The 23,559-nt window shown below is 45.3% G+C and overlaps 1 protein-coding gene across 12 annotated transcripts in view; it reads left to right on the top strand.

The window, feature by feature from the left end:
* The window catches only part of DLG3 (discs large MAGUK scaffold protein 3), a 2,111,742-nt gene that overhangs the window by 1,802,265 nt on the left and 285,918 nt on the right, over positions 1–23,559 (top strand). For 6 of the 12 annotated variants that reach the window (XM_069612435.1, XM_069612437.1, XM_069612438.1 and 3 more), the window contains one exon: positions 21,277–21,376. The exons of the other annotated variants lie outside the window; for them this stretch is intronic. In XM_069612435.1, coding sequence (XP_069468536.1) covers positions 21,277–21,376 — 100 coding nt within the window. The remainder of the gene's footprint in view (positions 1–21,276; positions 21,377–23,559) is intronic. 12 annotated transcript variants of the gene reach the window in all.

Raw genomic sequence — 23,559 nt, 5'->3', positions numbered from 1 at the left:
AGGCTCTGGAGATGGCTAAAAAAGAGTTCGATACTATCAAAACTCTTGACCAGATCTCTAAGCCCACTACCAGACGCGGCTATGGCAACAAACGCTTTTTTCGTGGCCAACGCCAACAGCAGAATCAGCAGCAACAGTACCCTGCCACCAATTACCAGACCAATAGTGGGCAGTACAGCCAAAGAGGCCAGCGCCGTGGCAAAGGGAGAGGTCGGGGGTCCACCCCCAGAGGCTCCCAATCCCCCAACAACACCAAGTGACGCGAAGATTCGCGTCCCCTCCCATGCAACACCGGTCGGGGGCCGGATAACATCCTTTTTTCCAGCATGGGAGGGAATAACGTCAGACCGCTGGGTACTTTCCACCGTAGCCCACGGATACTGCATCGAATTCAACGGTTCCCCAACATACAGACCTTCGAGGGGACGACGCATGACACCAGAACACCTTGCCATCCTTCTCCAAGAAGTACAACAACTGCTGGAAAAAGGAGCCATAGAGGTCGTGCCTCTATCTCAGGTAACGGAAGGTATTTATTCAGTGTACTTCCTTGTACCCAAAAAGGATCTAACCATGCGCCCTGTATTAGATCTGCGCCCAGCGAACAAGTTTATCAAACCCCAGAAGTTTCGTATGGTGACCTTACAGGAAGTAATCCCACTGCTATCACAGGGAGATTACATGACAACATTGGACATGAAAGATGCATACTTTCATATTATAATGTTGCCAGCGCACAGAAGATACCTCAGGTTCATGATAAAGGGCAAACACTACCAGTTCAGAGTGCTACCCTTCGGCATAGCATCGGCACCAAGGGTATTCACGAAGGTACTGGCAGTGGCAGCGGCCCACCTGCGAAGGTTGTCTATCCCAGTTTACCCTTACCTCGACGACTGGCTCATAACAGGGGATTCTTACGATACATGCTTCTCCAATACACAAAAGACTGTAGACCTTTTGTTCCAGTTGGGCTTCTCCATCAACGAAAAGAAGTCCAGCCTAGACCCCAGCCAAATCAAACAATTCCTAGGGGCTCTAATTCAAACAAAGGACGGCCTCATCTTCCCCTCCAACGAGAGGGTCCAAAACATGCTGTTTCAGATCCCTCAATATGTGACCGGTCGAGAGGTGACGGTACGCAAAGCAATGCGCTTGCTAGGCATGATGGCGTTGTGTATTTATTTGGTACCTCACGCGCGCCTGCGCCCTATGCAAGAGTGGCTCAACAGCCAGTGGTGTCAGGCCAGCGGACTATGGGACGATCTAGTGGTGGTCTCGCAGGCCTTGGTTCTCTCGCTACGGTGGTGGACAAAGGAAAACCTGGAAAGAGGGAAACCCTTTGCCACACCCGCGGCGAAAGCCACTCTAACCACAGACGCATCCCTCACAGGATGGGGGGCTCACCTATCCCATCAGACTGCTCACTGAGTCTGGACTCCGAACGTAGCATCCAAACATATAAATCTACTGGAGCTACTATCTGTGTTCAAGGCGCTAAAAGCCTTCCAGGAACACCTACAAGGCAAGACTGTGTTGGTCCTTACAGACAGCACCACAGCCATGTACTACATCAACAAGCAGGGGGGCACCCACTCTCCAGGACTGTCCAAACTGGCCCAAAATGTATGGAAGTGGGCTCTCAAACAAAACCTGTTCCTACTGTCACAACATGTACCAGGGGAACTCAATCTGCTGGCAGACAAACTCAGCAGAGATTTCCCCCTGCCCGTAGAGTACGAATGGCGACTGCACCAAGACATCGTCTTCGACGTCTTCACACAATGGGGATTCCCAGAAATAGACCTGTTCGCAACCCTGGAGAACTCACAATGCCAAAGTTACGCCTCCAGGTACCCCCAGAACCAATCCAAGGGGAACGGTCTGTCGATGCAATGGTCAGGGAAATTTGTTTACGCTTTTCCCCCGACTCCCCTTCTCAACAAGGTGGTGCACAAGATGCACCAGGAACAAGTGACCATGATACTGGTGGCCCCAATGTGGGCCCGACAGCCATGGTTCGCTCACTTGATGGAGATGTCTCTATCTCCCCCAGTGAAACTCCCCTGCCCTTACAACATGCTGTCACAAGACAAGGGCAGGACTCTGCATCCATGCCCCCAGAACATGAACTTAGCAGCTTGGCTCCTGAGATCATAGAATTCGGACATCTACAGCTCCCGCAGAGATGCATGGACATTCTCAGGGAAGCCAGAAAACCTAACACTCGCCACTGCTATTCTAGCAAGTGGAAGAGATTTGTCATCTGGTGCAGAGGAAAAAGCATCAACCCGATTGACTGCTCTCCCACACATATTGTTCTATACCTGACCCACTTATTGGATTCAGGTCTAGTGTTCAATTCCATTAAAGTCCACCTAGCGGCACTTTCTGCATACACCACTTCCCAACTCAAAGTGTCGTGGTGGAAGATCCCTGTTATAAAGGCCTTCATGGAGGGAGTAAAGAGAATACACCCCCCGATAGCTGACCCAGCTCCCGGATGGGACCTTAACGTGGTACTTACCAGACTCATGGGCTCACCATTCGAACCCATGCACAAAGCATCTCTTAAACACCTCACTCTTAAGACTGCTTTTCTAATAGCTATCACCTCCATCAGGAGAGTAAGTGAACTACAGGCTCTTTCTGTTCTAGACCCCTTCGTTACAGTTCACAGAGACAGGTGGTTCTACGCACGCACCCAAGGTTTGCTCCGAAATTCATCTCAAAATTCCACGTAAACCAGTCTATAGAACTGCCAACGTTCTTTCAAAATCCTTCCAACTTGGGAGAAAAAACTCTGCACACACTAGATGTGCGCAGAGCGGTCATGTTCTACATGGAAAGAACCATACCACTGAGGAAGACTAATCAGTTCTTCGTCTCGGTGGCAGCAGGAAGAGAAGGGGATGCAGTTTCAAAGTCCACTATTTCTAGATGGATTGTTCAATGCATCACTCTCTGCTATACTCTTGCTAAGAGAGAACTGCCCTTTAAGCCAAGAGCACACTCTACTCGAGGCACGGGGGCGTCCATAGCATTCATTGCAAATGTTCCCCTTGAGTCCATCTGCAAAGCGGCTACCTGGAGTTCTGTGCACACCTTTACAAAACACTACTGTCTAGATGCACACTCGAGATCTGACTCCCAGGTGGGACAGGCAGTATTAAGACATCTTTTCTCTACTGTTCCTTCTCATAACCCACCGCCAACTCCGGGTACTGCTCGCTAGTCTATGCACAGCATGTGATTCTAAGCAGATTAACAAACATCAGAAGACAATGCATTACTTACCGCAAAAGCATTTCTGATGGTTGTATCTGCTTAGATTCACATGCGCCCACCCTTCCTCCCCGCTCGGATGGAAGGAATATAGACTTCCTTTTATATCTCTTTTCTGTACTCACTCACGTCTAGAAGGCTCCCTCGGGGCAGAAAAATACAAACAGAGGGACCTCGACGCGTGAGGGATTGTGGGTACAACGCACGTCACTATAGGGATAGTATTTCAGACACGCCTTGTCGACGTCCCTTTTCGACTACGAAAAACAAAATGCAATACTCCGCAGTGACCAATGGATGTCGGACCTATGCACAGCATGTGAATCTAAGCAGATACAACCATCAGAAATGCTTTTACGGTAAGTAATGCATTGTCATATTCTCCATAGAAAAAATTAATGGGGATTGCCCATTATGCCCAATGAGGCATTCACTTGTGTAGTCCCTCCACCTCACGTTGGTCCTTTAGGCCCCTAACAAATGAGGTGGCAGGACTTAAGCTCCACCCCAGGTAGCAATCGTCAGATTTTTCACTGGAGTCTAACAGAGGGAATTCTCCAGCTATTTCAGCTTTTCGATTTTTCTATCTCTAGCTGTTCGAGCTACTTTTCAAAATGCATCCTAATTTAAACACCTAGTCAAGGACTACTATTTGTAATTTTCTGGGACCAGAAAACCAAATTTCAACCTGTTTTTGTCGAGTGAAAGATTACTTCACACCATGGCTGAGGAAACACCAACTGCCAAGAAGCCCTCCCTATTCAGGGACTGCACCCGATGCAGAAAGAAGCTAGTATACATGAGGGACCCACATGAGCCACATGAGCAGTGTATCTACTGTTTATACCCTCATGACATTCACAAGTGTGAAATTTGCAACACCTTCACAAATAAGATCTTACAAGACAGGCACAGGAGACTTTTATTACATCTAGAGTCCAAGTGACACTCCTCAGACGAAGAAGCTGCCAAGAAAGGTCCTGTTATATCTCAAAAACCATCTGAGAGACATACTTCTTCTAAAAGAAGGGCCTCGTCAGTGGAAAGGAGCACCTCCCCCATGCATAAGAGCAAGAAAAAGGTGGCAAAGAATTTCCTCACACCTTCCTTGAGCTTTGGGGACCAGAAAAAACATAATACTGAAGAAAAAACTACCTCTAAAGGTAAGGAGGTGTTTTCTAAATCTCTGTCGGGGGACTATCGTCCTCGGAACAGCAGTCTATGAGCAGCAATAATAAAGTAGAAACGTAGGGAACTTTTTGAGAAAATCACTCTTTAACCTCCGCGACTTTAGATCTGTGTAACAATTCCAATGGTGTCGCAATGGTGTGTGCAGGAAACGGAGACTCAGAATTCCCCTACTCCGATTGTAAGATTAGATAAAGAAGACTGCACACATCTATTTACTGCGCCACACTTTGATTTGAATGAGTAACACTACTTATGTTGAAAAACGATTTATTGAAAGCCCTTCTTCGATGACACCTGTTTCGGCACATTCCCTGTGCCTTCCTCAGATTGGGGCAATGTTTGTTACAATTAATATTTAGAAAACATATTCTGACGTTGCAAACATGCAGGGAGACCCGGGTAGGCCATGCAATTCAATTCAAAATCAGAGATTGTGCACCATTTACGCACAATAGTTTGAAAAATAAATGGAGAGAAAAAAAAAATAATAAAAAATAAAAAAGCCAAAAAAACAAAAAACATGTTGTAATGAGAAAATAGATATACAGTTAAATATGAAGAAAACAGGTAACAAAATTCATTTTGAACACGTATAGTCATATCCCATGTCCATGCATAACATCCATATACCGTTGAAAAACAATCAAAAGAATTTCATTGGACCATTTGTGATAAACATGATGAAATGTAATAGTGACATACCAATCGGCCATCAATGAATTTTTCCATGGAAGGGGAGTGGAGGTAGGGCCCGAAAGTGGATTGAAAAGAAAAATTAGATGAAAAAATGAGAAAAGATGGAAAAGTGAATAAATAAATCAACATAGTAACATACGTTACGTCGTTGTGTGATTAAAATATCGCTCACCTGTCCACTGAATTTGTCGACTATATATTAACGTAGTTGTCAGAAAAAGTCCCGTCAGACTTTGTGCATATTTCTATGGGGATAGAAGTAGAAAGGATGGGTCACTTCACTTTCTACATCGCTTGCACGAATCCCACTATCCTTGGTTCACCTTCCCACCATTCGGTTAAAAACTAAGATCTCCGACCTATAAGTGCAATCACAATTTTTGCGCGCGTATCCGTTTAAGGATCTAACCTATAAATGACTGGATTATGGTTAATCTTGTAGAGCTGTGTTGCGGTGTGATAACATACTGTAAATCCATATAAGCGCAAGTTGGTGTAGTATGCTCTGTGTAAAGGCATAATGGCGTTTTGTTGGCGCTACGGATAGCGATACCGAACAAGATGAAAATTTGATACCATACGTTATACGTGTTATTTCGCTATGATGTACCCTAATATAGGGCAAACAACAGTGACACCGTGTGCATTTGAATGAATTTATTACCTTTCGTACATGAGTTTAAATATGCATGAATGTGGGTTCTTAGAAAGGAATTTATTATCTTCTGCACATACGTTTTCTAAATGCATGAATGTGGGTCTTCTCTTCCAATAGGACAGTATATCGGTATTGGACAGTGGTAACATTTACAGAAGAAACATTGAATCCAATCTGCACTGCTCCTGAGATAACTATGGCCCATAGGGACTAATTTTCCCAAGATACACCGGGAGGAGCCAACACTCCACTAGGGGGGCGTATGCCTTGCACAGCTCTAAATAGGCAACGAATGAGATAACGTATTCCTATATTTGATAGGACAACGCTCCTTTCCCCCTGAGTTAATAATGGAGTTCACAGGAACTATCTTTCCCAGAATGCACCGAGGGGAGAAAATACTCCTCCGGTGGTGCATTTTGCGTGGTTCGTGAAGTAGGTAAGAAAAGAGTTAATGTATTTCAATACTTAATATAATAATGGGTCTCTCCACAAGGAATGTAGCTTAGCTATACTTACACACAGATTAGCAATAACATAAGTGTTTGACCTTTAAACATGGCCGACGGTTTCTTATCACGGAAGTAAAGATAGGACTACTAACTCTCATCATGGCAACATTATGTATACACCAGCTAGTTCATGGTGGCTTCCACCAGAGTAAGCCGACGCGTGATGCAGAATACTTGAAAATATTCAGGTGAGTCCTAAGAGGCTTCACAGCCTACCCGCCAGCGAAATAACACGTATAACGTGTGGTATCAAATTTTCATCTTGTTCGGTATCGCTATCCGTAGCGCCAACAAAACGCCATTATGCCTTTACACAGAGCATACTACACCAACTTGCGCTTATATGGATTTACAGTATGCATCACACCGCAACACAGATCAACAAGATTAACCATAATCCAGTCATTTATAGGTTAGATCCTTAAACGGATACGCGCGCAAAAATTGTGATTGCACTTATAGGTCGGAGATCTTAGTTTTTAACCGAATGGTGGGAAGGTGAACCAAGGATAGTGGGATTCGTGCAAGCGATGTAGAAAGTGAAGTGACCCATCCTTTCTACTTCTATCCCCATAGAAATATGCACAAAGTCTGACGGGACTATTTCTGACAACTACGTTAATATATAGCCGACAAATTCAGTGGACAGGTGAGCGATATTTTAATCACACAACGACGTAACGTATGTCACTATGTTGATTTATTTATTCACTTTTCCATCTTTTCTCATTTTTTCGTCTAATTTTTCTTTTCAATCCACTTTCGGGCCCTACCTCCACTCCCATGGAAAAATTCATTGATGGCCGATTGGTATGTCACTATTATATTTCATCATGTTTATCACAAATGGTCCAATGAAATTCTTTTGATTGTTTTTCAACGGTATATGGATTTTATGCATTGACATGGGATATGACTATACGTGTTCAAAATGAATTTTGTTACCTGTTTTCTTCATATTTAACTGTATATCTATTTTCTCATTACATGTTTTTTGTTTTTTTTGGCTTTTTTATTTTTTATTATTTTTTTTTCTCCTTTTACTTTTCAAACTATTGTGCGTAAATGGTGCGCAATCTCTGATTTTGAATTGAATTGCATGGCCTACCCGGGTCTCCCTGCATGTTTGCAACGTCAGAATATGTTTTCTAAATATTAATTGTAACAAACATTGCCCCGATCTGAGGAAGGCACAGGGAATGTGCCGAAACACGTGTTATCGAAGAAGGGCTTTCAATAAATTGTTTTTCAACATAAGTAGTGTTACTCATTCAAATCAAAGTGTGGCGCAGTAAATAGATGTGAGCAGTCTTCCTTATCTCAGCAATAATAAAGGTTTGTCGACGACTAGACTGTCAACAAAAGAAAAGACGACCACACTCCAAACGTCCCCGTCATCGAAATTGTCTATGGAACAGTTGTCGACGAAAGAGAAAGACTCGCAATTCGTCCACGAAGATCTCGTTGACGGAGCCAAAGTCTCAACATTCGTCCATGAAGCATCTGTGTCGACGAAACCATTGACTTCCACGTCGGCAAGAAAAAACAGAAGTACTGTCCACGAACACTCCATTAACGGCGAGGACGCCATCCATGGAGGATAACATGAATTATCCAAAAGCCATGACCCCAAACACTCCAGGGGTTCAGGAAGAACCGGTGGTATTGTAATTGTCACCAATAAAGGATATGGTAGAGCTGGCAGATATCATTCTGCAAGAAGATTTTTCTGACACTGAATTCATACGAGAACAACCTATTCTCACCCCTAAAGAGAATAGCCCACCTTGGCAACCTGTCACTGTGGATGTCACAGATCCATATGACCCTATGCTGAGAATTATTGATGAGTTCAATAGGCGCCACAGATTCCAACCATCGGTACCAACTGGCCCCAGACATAGACATGTTTCCACTAGCTCGAGGAACACAAGATCTCCTCATGGAGACAAATTACCACATTACAGCACGCCTAGAGGCTCTCCTACCAGTGATGGAGCTCATAAAAGGCCACGCTCGCCGGAAAATCCTCAGACCAAGAAGCAGAACACCTAGTGCTTCACCGACAAGAGGTTTGTCGAGATCCTCGCCTAGACAGAGACCAAACTCGCCAATAAGGGATCCAACCATAATACCTTCAACTACTTCAGTTTCAGATTGACAGGAGCATCTGTTTAGATATTTTTCAGGCCCAGAGGAAGGGGAGATTACTCCCGACCCAGACAGACATAGTGAATGGGACGATTATGTAATTGAGAAACCAAGGAAACTTGATTTCCCCAGCGGAAACTTCACCACCGGATGATTTGGTATCATTCCATACCATTATTGGCAAGGTGGCAGATCTTTTCAAACTGCAAGTAACGTCAGAAGAAAATAAATCGGTCTTATACGAACACAGTGATAAGCGTAGAAGAACTGTCACTACTATCCCTCTCTTAGGCAAAGTACGGGATGCAGGAGTAATAATACTGTCTACACCTGTTCTTGTATCGCGACCGGAGAAAAAATACAAAGCCCCAGACACTGCTCTGCTAAACTTAAGAGGACATACAAAACCAGACTCTGTAATCACAGTGGCAGCTAGAAAGAAACTATCGAACCCCGCATCTCCATTGTTTGCACCATCTGACAAGGAAGAACGAAAATTGGAAGCTATGGGCAGGAAAGTGTCATCTTCAGCTTCCCTAACCATCAGAGCAGGTTATATTCTGGCTATGACGGCACACTTGGAACGGGACCTCTGGCTTCACATATCAATGCTAACCAAACACCTACCGGCTGAATTCCAAGAAGAAGCAAGGGCAATGATAACAGATGGTGACGCCACATCCGATCACATGATTGATGCAGCGGTAGACGTTGCAGAATCAGGCTTCTGTCAAATGGCCCACGGCACGGTCCTAAGAAGGCGAGCTTGGATGAAAACAACAAACTTCATACCAGAAGTCCAAGCACACATCCTGGATATGCCCTTTGATGTTCAAAAAAGAGGTGCCTAGAAAGGCACTGAGAATTGATTACCCCCTCACTACTTTCACTCTAGAGAAGTTAGAGATTGAGTGATTATGGTCACACGCCATTTAGCATAGCACAGACATTTCTCACAGAACAAACAGAGCTGGCTTCCGGTGCGCGGCAGACGTTCGTTCCCTGTTACAGAGAACAGGTTTTGACATGCTTCTCCAATGAGCCTGGTCTGCATATCTACTCTGCACGACTACGAACCATTTCACAGTTGTTTTTCTGCCATCCAGAGTTTTTGCTTGCTAATATTTGGCAAGTTTTAAGATCTGTCTACTGGATATTACAGCCAACCAAGTAAACAACCTTTCAACCTAAGTTAGGAGTTCTGTGGCATCCCACTTGGTTTTCCGGGGATGATAGCTGCATACACAGCAGGACACTATTAGCACATAACCCCTTGTGCGGATACCACAAAACTAATAGACAAGGTGATTCTTACCACTGAGTTGATGATCCCAACAGCCAACATTATACCGGATGTTAAAGCAATTTTTAAGACGGGTGAGGTTTCACCGACTTTGTCACACTCTCTCTAGAGTAATACATTTTTTTTAGATCCACAATGTTTCCTCTACATCATGCACAAGACCTAGTATGAAGTAATCCTTTGTCCTGAAGATGGCCACAACACTCACTTCCAAATGGACACTTGAGAACATGTCCAAATCGCCTTTGGGCCGAAACATGTCGACACCCTATGTCTCAAATACTGTCTAAATATAGGCATTATAGTTATACAAATCTTCTTCTTTGAAAATAGGGTTTATTGAATTACCCATTTCTTCTTTTTGTTCTTCTGTTTTAGTGGTTAGACAGATGTTTTGTTTCAATTGAATGCACTGATGTATGAATGCATCTCATTTTTAACATTTATATGATTAAAATAATATTTTTTCGAACTTTTCTTCGTTGATTTTGTCTTCGGTTGCTAATTAGTACCATGTTTGTTTGTTCTGTGAGAAATGTCTGTGCAATGCTAAACTGCGTGTGACAATAATCGCTCAATCTCTAACTTCTCTAGAGTGAAAGTAGTGAGGGGTAATCAATTCTCAGTGTCTTTCTAGGCACCTCTTTTTTGCACGTTACTTGTCCCACTTGAGAATTGCTCCCCCATAAACCAAAAATTGGGACTTTGCCAACCTTTTTTTACCATATGCCCTTTGATGGACATGACCTCTTTGGCAAGAAGATTGATGATCATCTCAAGGGTATTAAGACGGTCACAGATGAAGCTCGAGCTCTCAGCTCGTTGAAAGATGAGGACAAAGAACGCCGCACCTTTCGATCCTTTCAAGGCTCTTCCACCAAATACAGAGGATTCAACCGTCCAGTCAAAAAACGCAAAGCAGTGCATTTCAAGATAACAGATATCACCAGTCGACAGCCAGGTTCAATACACAGAGGCAGGAGTGGATCAAACCACACCAAAATGCAATCCAAACAGTACCGACAACTCATACCGTTTCCATCCACAGCACACCCCGGTGGGAGGAAGAATAAGCCGGCATTACCACCACTAGCGAAACATTACAACGGACAAGTGGGTGTTGCAAGTAATTCGCGAGGGGGACCCAATCGAATTTTCGGATCAACCTCCCTCTCTTCCGCCCCGACCACACAAGGCACACCTCGTGAAACATATGTCAAAAGAAATTTGCAAGCTGCTCCAAAAAGCAGCCATAGAACCAGTCTCAGTAAAAGAAAGAGGAAGAGGCTTCTATTCCTGGTTTCTCCTAGCGAGAAAAGAACGGCCAGTTGAGACCAATATTTGATTGAAGAGCGCTAAACAAGTTCATCAAGCGCATCAAATTCAAGATGACGTCATTACAAAATGTCCTCCCTTGGTTAAACAAACTACTTCCTAGCAACCTTGGATTTGGAAGACTCCTACTTCCATAGTCCCATCCACCCAGCACACAGATTATTTCTCAGATTTGCAGTGGGAGATACACTTCAATTTCTGTGTCCTCCCCTTCGGCCTAAGGTCAGCACCAAGAGTCTTAACCAAGTGCCTGGTACCTGTGGCAGCAAACCTCAGATGAACAGGAACATAGGTTTTTCCCCATCTAGATGATTGGTTGATAAAGGCAAGTTATCACAACCTCGGCACCTCGGCTCATACGAAAACAATGAATCTTGGCGCTAGGCTTCTCCATAAACAAAACCAAATCCTGCCCAATACTCGCCAAGACTGTTCTCTTCCTTGGAGCAGAGCTGAACACCTGCATACCCAAGGTACGGCCCTCGGTACAGGGGATAAGTACTCCCACTGTTGCAAGGACTCTTGATGGGGGTCCTGCTTAGAGTTCCGATGCATTATTCAGTCAGGACTTGTCTCGGGTCAGGTAAGCAATTTCAGACACTGGTCACCGCAGCACAGCGACGCAAAGGGACTCAGCAGCTGCGGTTGGACTTTCCCCTCCTATTTCGAGCACCCTTGTTGGTAGGATGCCGAAATTCTGCAGATCCGAGGTTCTTGGTTTGCAAACCATAAGGGGTTTGAGGGTATTACGCTCCCCTGTCCTGCTTCTCTGTAGGCTGGACCTATTGCAGAAGGTAGGGCGCCCACCCCCAATCTCCTTGGTTATCAGTTTGGTACCTGAATGGCTGACTCTCGTTCATTTGGGCTCATTTGAAGACCATCTCATTGTGATTGTGGCTGTTATTAAGCCCTCTCCTAGGGTGCTGAAAAAATGTAAACCTGGTCCACTTTTTGTCACTGTTGATGCCTTGGTGGCAGGCAGATCAATCCCTTTACTGGTGTCTGCGTTCTGTCCTCAAGTTTGTCTTGGCCAAATCGAATTTCTACTGAGGTTTGGCACATTGATCTTTTGGGAGTGGCACCCTACAGGAATGTAGATGGGGCATCCTTTGGGTTTATTTTTTCTCCCCCATCCTGTACAGTCCCGAAGCAGCGCTTTGAGGGGGCTCGGGCAGCTGTCCCTCAACCAATGTTCTGGTCACTGCTCCGATTTCAATAGTGGTCAGCAGTTTTGAAAATGTCCTTGTTTGCTTTACAGCTGATCATTGGGTCAGTGAGCTTAAATCCCAGTCAGCCTTTGAACCTTTTTCTACCTTCCATAGGGACACGGTAGTGCTTTGCACTTCCCATTCCTTTATTCCAAAATTGTGTAGGATTTCCATATCAATGGTTGATCTCTTCTGGTTTTCCCATCTAGCCTGTAATGCCTTACTCTCTTTAGCACCTCTGAAAAAAACTTAACAGCAATGCTCTCCGAGCAGCACTGGACCTGAGCAATTCTGACCATATCTTCGAAGCTGGGAGATGGACCTCGGTCTGGAAAAGAATCAAATTCAAAACCTTATCAACGCTGCCTGGCCAACAACGCCCCTTCCTACCTACCCTAGAGATTCGCATCATCAAGGCTCTAAAAGCCTCCCATTTTCTAGGGGAATCATGTTTTTAAAGGACAGGTGATAACCCATGTATCGGAAGACGAAGAAGATGAGGGAGATCGGTGACGTCTCTTCCACGCCTTCTTAGAAGAAGATTTTCTTGACCGACTCCTCGATCTAGATTCCTTCGATTTACGTCAGGATCTTTCCCTAGACTCAGCCGAGTCTATTTTTGTTCGAAGAGCCCTTTGAAGATTCCTCCCCCACCGCTAATTTACCTCTTTGTTCCTTGAGAGCTTTGCTTGTCATAGCTTGACAGGAACCGCATTTGTCGACTCGATGGACCTGACCCAAGCACCAGAGACAGACTCGTCAGTAATAGACATTTTCTTCCCACATTTCTGGCAATTTTTAAAGCCAGTTTTAGGGGTAGAAGGATTTGATGAGGAAGACATCTCGAAAGACTGCAGCGTCGTTTTTGTACACGAAGTGAAAGCTTTCGGAATAATGTAACTGAAGCCAACGGGTGCGGCTTGAGCCATTTATACTACGGATGACGTCGACACTCTACGGCAACCCTCGAGGGATGTCGACGCCACGTCTTCGAGCAAAGCGCCACCTGGTGTGGAATTTCTTTTTCCGAAGCAGCAAAGCCGATGATACGACTATCTAAGATGAGGAATATGTGGGAGGACACAATCCATTCGAAATACAGTTTTCAAGCTAAAGTGAACAGTTTTTCCTTTTACTGAGGATTCCCTGCCTGACAACGGGGAATATTCATGAGCATGTGAATCCATGCCAGATCCCATGCTGGAGAACTAAAGTTACCTTAGTTCCTTTGATTTGAATTAGGCCATTCAGAAAATTAATTGCCGAGTTCTTGCTTACCTTTGAATTGTTGTACTATTCTAAAAGGTAACCATTGTTAAGGCATTATGAAGTCTTACTTACCTGTAACTGTATTTCTCCAACATTGGTATCTTTCAGATTCACATGGATAAATATTCCCTGTCAGACCGGGAATCCTCGAAAAAAAAGTGTGTGTGTGTGTATATATATATATATATATATATATATATATATATATATAAAAAAACAATGGATATGCCAAAAATAGTGCTCAGCCTACACGTAGCTGGTGCTAGGGACAGAAATCTTGGCCGGATTTCTAAATATGTATAAAAACACAAACTTTCATTCACACATGTGTTTTTATATATATATATATATATATATATATATATACACAAACTTTCATTCACACATGTGTTTTTATATATATAAAGTTTGTGTTTTTATACATATTTAGAAATCCGGCCAAGATTTCTGTCCCTAGCACCAGCTACGTGTAGGCTGAGCACTATTTTTGGCATATCCATTGTTTATATATATATATATATATATATATATATATATATATATATATATATATATATATATATATATATATATATATATATATATATATATATATATATATATACACACATATATACATACATAGTCCCTCCACCTCACTTTGGTCCTTTATTACCCTAACCAATGAGGTGGCAGGGCTTAAGCTCCACCCCAGGCAGAGCCATTTTAAGATTGAGCCGGAAGTAGACTACATGTATGATGAATGCAGGGCCTTTGAGCAGTCTGTCAGGGGAGGCGGGTGGGCGCATGTGAACCTATGAAGGATACCAATGCTGGAGAAACACAGTACAGGTAAGTAACTAAGACTTCTCCAGCATTGGATCTTTCATAGATTCACATGCTTGAATAGAATACCAAGCAGTTAAGCATGCCCACATTTCTTTACACCCTCAATGTTAGTCTTCAGAATACTTAGTGTATAGCAACTCAACTTAGGTCAATTTAATAGGGAAGGCGGGAGAAGGCTGCTCCTACCTTACACAAATAGGTGGCAGAGGACCGCCTGTCCAACCGCTGATTTCTTTTTGGGGTCTTCTGTCAAGCAATAATGCTTGGCGAATATGTGTAGCGTGCTCCAGATAGCCGCTCTACAAATGTCTTTTATTGGCACTCCTGCGTGGAAAGCAACCGAAGCTGCTCGTCCCCTGGTGGAGTGAGCTGTAGGAGGTCTAGTGAGCACGTCACCTTTAGATCGATGGCAGTGAATTATGCAGTTAGTCACCCAGCGTGCAAGGCTTTGCTTAGAAATAGGTTGTCCTTTTGTGCGACCTGAGAATGCTATAGAAAGCATTGGAGAAGCACGAAACTCCTTGGTCCTTTGAAGGTAAAATTTGAGGACTCGAGCAACATCTAGTGAGTGCAGTGTTGTCTCTGCATTTGAAGTGTGGATGCTGAAAAAACGTCGGGAGTACAATACACTCAGAGTGTCATTTCCGATAAAACCTGAGAGGGCTTGTAGTTTGCTGGTCCTTCTAGCCGATGTGATGGCTACCAAGAAAGCAGCTTTCCAGGATAGAAACTTCAGGTCACACCTATGTATGGGTTCATATGGTGATTCCATGAGTGCCGCCAGGACTGTGTTCAGGCTCCAAGAGGGCACCGGTTCTGGTGTTGGTGGAAAAGTGCATAGCAACCCTTTAAGAAATATTTGAATCGCTGGATTGGTGACTAGGATCATTGATTAGGGTTTGTTGTATAGACTGATATGGCAGAAAGAAGTACCCTAATGAAGGCCATGGAGAGCCCTGCTCTTTCCAGGTGTAATAGGCAAGGTAACACTTGTTCCACTGACAGTGAGTGGGTCTAAAAGTGAAGTCTCACACCATTTGGTGAAAAGTGTTCATTTCCGGATGTATGTGGTACATGTGGACGAATCTCTAAATGCTTTGATTATGTCCCAGCATTCTGAAGGAAGACTTAAGTTTGCTAATCTACGCTGTTCAGGAACCATGCTTTGAGCGATAGGCTCGGTCGGGTGTGGTGGAGAACTTTGTAGTTCTGCTGCATCAATAGACTCTGGTGAACCCTGAGGCGAATCAGCTACCCTTGGGAAAGGTGCCAGAGGGTTGGATATCACAATTGTGACACCCATTCCGGTGCTACAAGTATCATTCTGCATGGTTGCTCCTTCACTCTGCGTAGTACTCGTGCTAGCAGCGGAATCGGTGGTAAGGCATAGAGAAACTTGCCTGCCCATGTTACTGAGAATGCGTCCCCTAGCGATAGGTGCTCAGGGTATCTCGAGGCGGACAGGTGACATTTCTTGTTGTCCTTGGTGGCAAAGAGGTCGATCTCCGGATGTGTTACGCTCACCTGGTATCCACGGGGACGCCTGTATGCCCTGGTTGCCGGATTCCCCCCAGATGTGCTCAATTCGGGATGATGTCTTCTATGGCAGGTGGGCCTGAAAACACATGAGGACTGGACTTAGGCACATATTTCGTTTCCTCCCACCAGCCCCTTGGACTCGACCTGATGGCCCCTCCTCACCTTGTTACGATGTCTGGCGTGCTCTCCGTCCTGCTTTCTGCGCAGGGGCGCGTAGTTTTCTGCGGGTTGAAGCGACTGAGTTAACTTCACTGGTGCCAACCCATTCAAGTGTCTTTAAGGAGGTAAGTTCGATTATAGCAGTCTCTGAAGGCCTTTGCTTTTCTTTCGTGCTATTAATGTCTTTCCCTGATTGTTTCCCCCTTAGGTGTGCGGAGGTTCACTGGGTGCGCTGCTTAGGTCGGGCTCCTGCCGGGATTTATGGACGCGGAGCGTATGAAGAAAGGTAGGTTCAGCGCGAAGTGCGGCGCGCTAATGTCTTTTTGGGCTAACCTGAATTATTTATTCCTTTTCAGATCACAATGGTCTTTCTGGGCATGCGGTGATTTCCGGAGTAAAACCGGCCAAGATATGCCCAGCCAGGTGAGGAGATTATGGTTGCTGCTGTGATTGCCGTGAGTAACCTGTTTAACGTTGTCCCTTTTTCTCTCCCCTCCAGGTGCTTCGTTCCGGTGCGAGCGTGATGTCCTGAAGATGCTGCCAACAGGATGGAAGGCCGCGTGCAGCCGGGATCGAAGGATGGAAGGCTGCAGTTAAGCTGGGACTTCTAATGATCTTTTGTCTCCTCTGCAGGTCCGCAATTCCAGGTACCCCAGGTGCTGGTCTCTGAACACGATGAGCGTCACGCTGCTGGCTGCAGATTAACGCGAAGCACGTTCTTTAGCTTGGGTGTGGTTTAAATAGCCTACCCCTGTAAAGTAGTCCAGGCTACCACACCCTAAAACACTGCACCGCACAGTCTGGTTCTTAGGGACTAGACTGTGTGGGTGTCTCCATGTTGGCTGCAGGCTTCCACACAAAAAGTAGTCCCCTCAAGTCCCATTCCAAATATGAGCCTGGCGCCAAAGGTGCCAGGACTGACTCCAGGAGAGTCCCTGGTGATAATGTAAGGCCCTTGGGGCCCCAAATGAACCCAGAGTCCTAACCCTACCTGGCATATGACCATGCCAGTGGGGTTCTGGGTCACGGGTCGTGACAGCATGTCCCCACATGTGAAATAGCTGTTGAGTCTCTTCCTTGTCTAATTCCCATTTGTGAGAGGTTGTGAAGTCTCTGCTCAGTTTGTCCGCTAGGACATTGTCTACTCCTGGCAGGTGGTCTGCTTTGTGCTGAACTTTGTGCTGTAGTGCCCATGACCATAGCTTATGTGTTTCCTTGGATAGCATCTCTGATCTCGTGCCTCCCTACTTTTTTGTATAATGCATGGAGGTTGTGTTGTCCATCTGGACCGTTACTACCTGCCCTACTAGTACAGGTAAGAAAGCTTTCAGTGGCCAGCGTTTGGGTCCATTGGTGGTCCAGGGTCTCTTGTATTGGCCTCAGGTGTAGCCTGTAGTTTGGAAGGAGGAATATATACGAGGACATCATGCCCAGGAGTGATTTGAAAGATCGTACTGTGGTTGTCTTGCTGTCGAGGAACCATGAGCTCAGTTGTAGCATTGCTGATACTCTGTGAAAGACACCAACCGGAGATCAGCTACAACCTGCAACCCCTGCAAATCGAGGGCTGTGACTTTCGCTGGTGAGAGCAACCTCGGACCCTCTTCCTTTGTCCTGCCAAGTCTGGGGAAGAATCGGAGTACAGGGGATAAGTACTCCCACAGACTCTGCCTTCTCACCCAGATGTTTAGATGTGAAAGAGCCAGGGGTTGGGAGGGGTCTAGCTTCCCGGTGGTGGCAGCCAACCCCTGGAACAATCTGCCACGTCACCTATGAACTGAACCCTCCTACTAGTTGTTCATGAAAAGGCTCAAGACACACTTGTTCGATTAACCCAAGACATTTATGTACCTGCAATTTCATCATGTTTGTAACCAGTGCCTAGATGCTCGAGGACTTTGTGCGCGTCTATAAATGGAAAAATAAATAACCCCTTCTCTTAAAGGGAGTGTGTGTTTTACCTAGATAGGACTTGCTAGTTTCGGTTCTCGGAGAGCAAATTTGTCCTTTATGGGGAGACATTCAGGTTTTCAGACGGCATTGAAGGCTACCATAGCCATATACATTGTTTCCTGGATCAAGGAATGTTGACTCCAAAGGGCCTGCGCACAAGTGTGGTTACCTTCCAGAGGCATATTCCTTGAGGGGGCATAGCCAGCGCCACCTTTTTGTAAATGCTACTGCTTGGTCATCAGTCCCCTGGCAGACCCCAGATTTGGATACTTAGTACTGCATTACCCCTTTTGTTAGTCAGGTTGGGTCCTCCACCCGCCTTTGAGTGTTTCTGCTTTGAAATCGGCCACAAGTATGGAGGAGCAGGCCTTGGGCATTAAAGTAAAAGTTACTTGCTGAAGTGGCTACAATACTCTATTCCACAGTCTCTCTTGTTCCACAAACCTTCCCTGTGAGGAATTGCCATCTGACAGGGGTGTGAAAGCCCTTCTTTTCTGATTTGTATTTAGCAATGTATGTTGCAGATAATTCCATCTCTGGAATGGTATTCTGCTGATCAGATTCCCCTTTAATCAACTCCATACTAAAAGCATAGTGTGTATCTGTCCTGCTGCATCAGTAGCCTGATTTTCAACGTCTGCTCTACCAGTGACACAGAGCAGGTTAAGAGATCAGTTGCCCATTTGACATTCACAGTGGCAGCCAAGTCTCTGCAGCGCATGGGCTGCATTTAAGATATGCCCCCCCGTACCAAACCAATGTTCATCAGAAGTACCCCGATGAATGTGGTAGGCTAAATTCTAAGAATAATACCCATTCACGCTCAAGAGTGCTTCTTTCTTCAGTCTGTTTCTTTTTCTCTGTCTTTCCACAGGGCTGGGTTGTGTACAGTGTTTTGTAGTTAGTACTGTTGTAGAGCAATGGGGGTGGGCGATGAACTGGTTCATCACCTGCGCCGGGTTTGGATTTAGTCTATAATGTGGTCATAATCCCTGCTGCATGTGCCTTGGTAGGGGGCCACACCATAGCTGCCACAAATAGGTAAACCCTGTACAGAAAAACCAGAGGCAACTTTGTGCATGCATTGATTTTCGAAGCAGGATACAAGCTGCACATTGCGGAGGACCTGTTTGTTATTGATGCTCGCCCGACACGGCCCACAGATGAACGAACGTCTGCAAGATACACGCAAGGACCAGAAACATCTGACAAAATATGAAACGCTGCAAATGCAATTATTATGACCTAAAGATATTTCACTATTCCCAAGTCTAAATTGAGATTATTGTGCTTATAAATTCGTAATTTCCCAAGTGGTCGCGCAAGCATAAGACCGTTTGCAATGGTGGACCTCAGACCACCCTTATTGCCTTGACGAAGACCCTTCCTTTGGTTGAAACACATGTTGGCTGTTCTGTTCATGAATATTGATTCCCTTTTTTAAAAAAAAATAGGTAACTACACAGGCCCCACCAGCCTGATGGCACAACACAATTGAAAACGTGGAATGTACCAGCACTAATTGGCCGGTAAAACGTTGTCACAGTTTTTGAAAATCACTGTATGCGCAAGTTGCCTCTGGTTTTTCTTTATCTAGTTCTATTGTAGCTGGTGTGTTTGATTAAAGCATATACATTTTTTAAAAACTTGATTAGGCATTCCCTTTATTTTGGGCTGTATTACTGTTTGGGTCACTACTGGATCACATTCACAACTCTCTTAAGAGCATGGCCTTCTTTCAGCCCAAGTTACCACAGGAGGCAAAGGAAGTATATCTCTTAACTGTGCCTGTTTAAACTTTCATTGCGTTGGCTCTTGGCTTGTAGAAGTAAGGCCTGAGTTGGCATTTTCACTCGTCCTTGTACTGCTGCATTACATAATCCAATTTGTCACACTGCTACCTTACCCTCTCAACTAAACCTCATTCTGGTAAGGCCTATGGCATGGAAAAAGGGGGGCGTAGCAATATGAGCACGCAGTTACACTAGCCAATTAAAAGTAAGTGAGTTTTTCCTTTGCCTGGAGAATGGCTCCTGTCTTCTCTCAGCGCAGATAACTTTCACAAGTATGGAAGAAGGGGTTCTATGGACTAGTAGTACAGTAGGTAGTGAGTAACGTTTGTTGTAAATCCCTCAAAGAACTGGCTGTTAGTATTTCGATGGGAGCCAGAATGGGCAACTTGCATGGGAATGTTCTGTTCATCTGGCCAACAGATTTGTGCTCAGGCATGGCCTCTTTCATGGAACCGCACCCCCAAACGGATTGCAGAAAGATGGCTGTGCTCCTAGTGCAGTAGTCCCTAACGAAGAGTAATGGGGTTCTGTTCAGCCTATGGTCGCGTGAACAAATTTCTTATTTTGGAATATTATGCGGGGCACAATCTTCATTTTCCTCTGGTGCTTGACATATATACTTTTTTAACTGGATAGTTCTTTATATTATTTGACAGGCAGAAGTAAACAATAACCGCAGTGATGCGAGTCCACACTTCCTTATTGCCTCTATACATGGCTTTCGTTTCAGTTCCGGAGGGGCCCTCTTCCTTGAGGTTTACGTCTTTGTTCCAAATTATTGAAAACCTCTGTGTCCCTACCCGGTGCTGGACAAGGTTGTCAACAATTCAGACTATTTTCCAACCAAGTCACTTATTACCTTTTTGGTTTTCATTATGCTTTTTGCTTTGTTAGAGATAAACATAATCATCCATCTTCACTCGTCACTGGTCAAGCAGCAGTACGGGTTGGAATGGGCCACCGGCCATTTAATTATTTTTTGCTGGTCATAAAGTATCTACTTCCTCAACGGTGATAGTGTTAGAAACAAGATTGTGATTTTTGATCGGGGGTTTGAGGGAAGAGGAAAATCACTGGTACAAGTAGTGAAACGGGAGGGTGACCAAGGATTTGATTGCTCATGGCTGTTTTTCCAACCCAGGTCTTTGCTACAGGGGTGCTGTAGTTCGACCAAATCATTGTATGTATAAGTGTCTCTCCAGTGTGTTTTTTATGAAATTTTGATTTCAGTGCTTATTTCTGCATCTGTTTTCATTTGACCTCCAGTTCTGTTTCCGAGCGGTCATCACTGCTCATCACTAATTTTCATTTTAATTTTTCATGCATGCTTATAAAATCCATTATTTTGTTTTTTTGTTTCTCCATTTCCTTCCCATCCATCTTCATGTTTCATCAGTCGATCAGATCAAGACGTAAAAAGAGTTTCCGCCTCTCTCGAAAGTTTCCGTTTTACAAGAGTAAAGACAACCTTGTCCGGGAAGGCAACGGACAGGACCGTAAGTAACGGCTGGTCAGAATGGATGGGCCAAAACCCATCTTCGCCTCTTCATTGTAAAGCTAAATCCTGTGTATTTAATTTATTATTCCGTTGTTATATCCAAGTTGCATGTTAACCAATCCAACTACCCGCTTTCTTTCAAAACCCTTCAAACTCTGAGAAAAACCTCTGTACACTAGAGGTAAGGAGGGTGGTTCTTTACTATATAAACAAAACAAACCGCTAAGAAAAACAGGCCAACTGTTTGTCGCCATAGCACCTGGCAGGGAAGGTGATCACGTTTCAAAAAACGCCATCTCCAGATGGATAGTGAAAGGCATACAGTTCTGCTACTCCCTATCAAACAAAACTCTGCCTTTTGCACCAAGAGCTCACTCTACCAGGGGTACATGAGCTACTTTGGCCTTTATTGCAAACGTCCAGCTGGACGCTATTTGCAAGCAGCTACATGGAGTTCCATGCATACTTTTACTCAGCATTACTGCATTGAGACACATTCTAAAGCAGATTCACAGATGGGACAAGCGGTGCTAAAACATCTATTTGCTGCTGTACCTTCTCGCAACCCACCACTTTCTCCAGACGCTCCTCGCTAATCTATGCATAGCATGTGATCTAATAAGATCCACAAGCCTCAGAAGGGATACATACTCCAACGTCCCGTCCCATTTCCTCCATACTGTATTGGTGTCCCTCGTTAGGGACGGGAGACGGAACCTTTTTCACCATAAAAATCATCTTCCCCTTTAAATTTAAATACACAAGAGACGAGCCCCTGGGAGCATGCGCTCACCTGACACCGCCGCCACTCTTCAGTCCTCTTTCCGCATCTACGGGAACTGAGCGGTTTCACCAGCGCTCCTGGGTTATGCCTAGGACTTCTAATTCCACGTGCTCTTCCCCGGAGAAGTATTTGTCTTCTTTTTTGTCTTTCCAATATTAGGTACTGCTCTGTCCTCTGGCGCCACACTCCTCTCTGGTGCATGTCGATGACGGCAGGCTTCAACAGGTGTCCAGCTTGCAAGAGTCCCTTCCCAATGTCCGACCCCCACGCCCTCTGCCTTCGATGCCTTGGCCCAGACCATGGCTGGGACAGCTGTACCTCGTGCAACGCCCTGACTCTGCATGCTCAAGAATTGACTAGCCAGGTGGAGGGAGCTCTTCGGAAGATCACCTCCAGAAGACCCCAAAGCATCCGTGAAGCAGAAGACCAGGCCCAAGGTAGGTGCCCTGTTCTCCTCCGCACCCCTCAAAGGCAACTCCTTCCCAACAAAACGCCCAAGCGGGAGGGACCTCTCGAGTCTTAAAACCAGCAAGAACACCAAGGATGCTCCAGCTACTGGCCACCAGACCGAGGGGGTCGGAAGATCCTACCGGTGCTGTCATTCGGGGTGCGTAAGGCTCTATTACCAGATCCCAACCCGAGGGACTACACCCTAGCACCGGACTTGTGCCTGAGGGGGCGCCTGTATGCAGTACTACCGGCAACACAGCCGAGGGCACTCAGCCTACCAGGCCTTGACCTGAGGTGCAGGGAAGGCCACAGCCACCACCGCTCAGCATACTGGTGGAAGCCGGTCCCAGCTCAGCAAGTTCCCCAACGCAGGCACGTGGTATAGAGTGAAATAAAATGGCCCCTGGCCTAGACAAAATGGCAGCTCACCCGACGTCTTTTCCTTTAGGAGACTAGGCAGGGGAATGAGCTTTTAAGTGGGATTGGTCAACTCCTGTTACTTGGTCCACATCCTATCCATCTACTTCGCAGGGAAGGTACTTTGCTTCATGCAGCGCTACAGGGCACGCCCAGGACACAGCAGCCTCAGGGCCCGACCCCTATGCCTATACCATCAGGCACCCCTCCGGCCTGTGAAGACAGGTTCTCTGAGAAGCTCCTTGCACTTTTGAGATCACCACAGATGGGTACGATCCGTGATCAGGGACATGCTTCCTCCTGTACAGCCGCAATCCCCCAGCTCCCATGCCGGTACCAGTCAAGGCAGCCTCTGCTCTCCCACCTCAGACTCCTCTGGCACCGATACTCTGCATGCCACAGCTTTTTTTTTTTTTTGGTTTTTTTTTTATTTATTATTATTTTTTTTTGCGCCCAGCACTCCTCCGGCTCTTCTGGACCCACAGGACACAACAGTGGACACAGATTAGGAGGAGGATCCGCACACCCCA

This window comes from Ambystoma mexicanum, chromosome 5p, assembly GCF_040938575.1.
Source record: "Ambystoma mexicanum isolate Mex_15411 chromosome 5p, UKY_AmexF1_1, whole genome shotgun sequence".
Taxonomy (NCBI): Eukaryota; Metazoa; Chordata; class Amphibia; order Caudata; family Ambystomatidae; genus Ambystoma; species Ambystoma mexicanum.
This window is presented reverse-complemented; position numbering and strand designations above follow the sequence as displayed.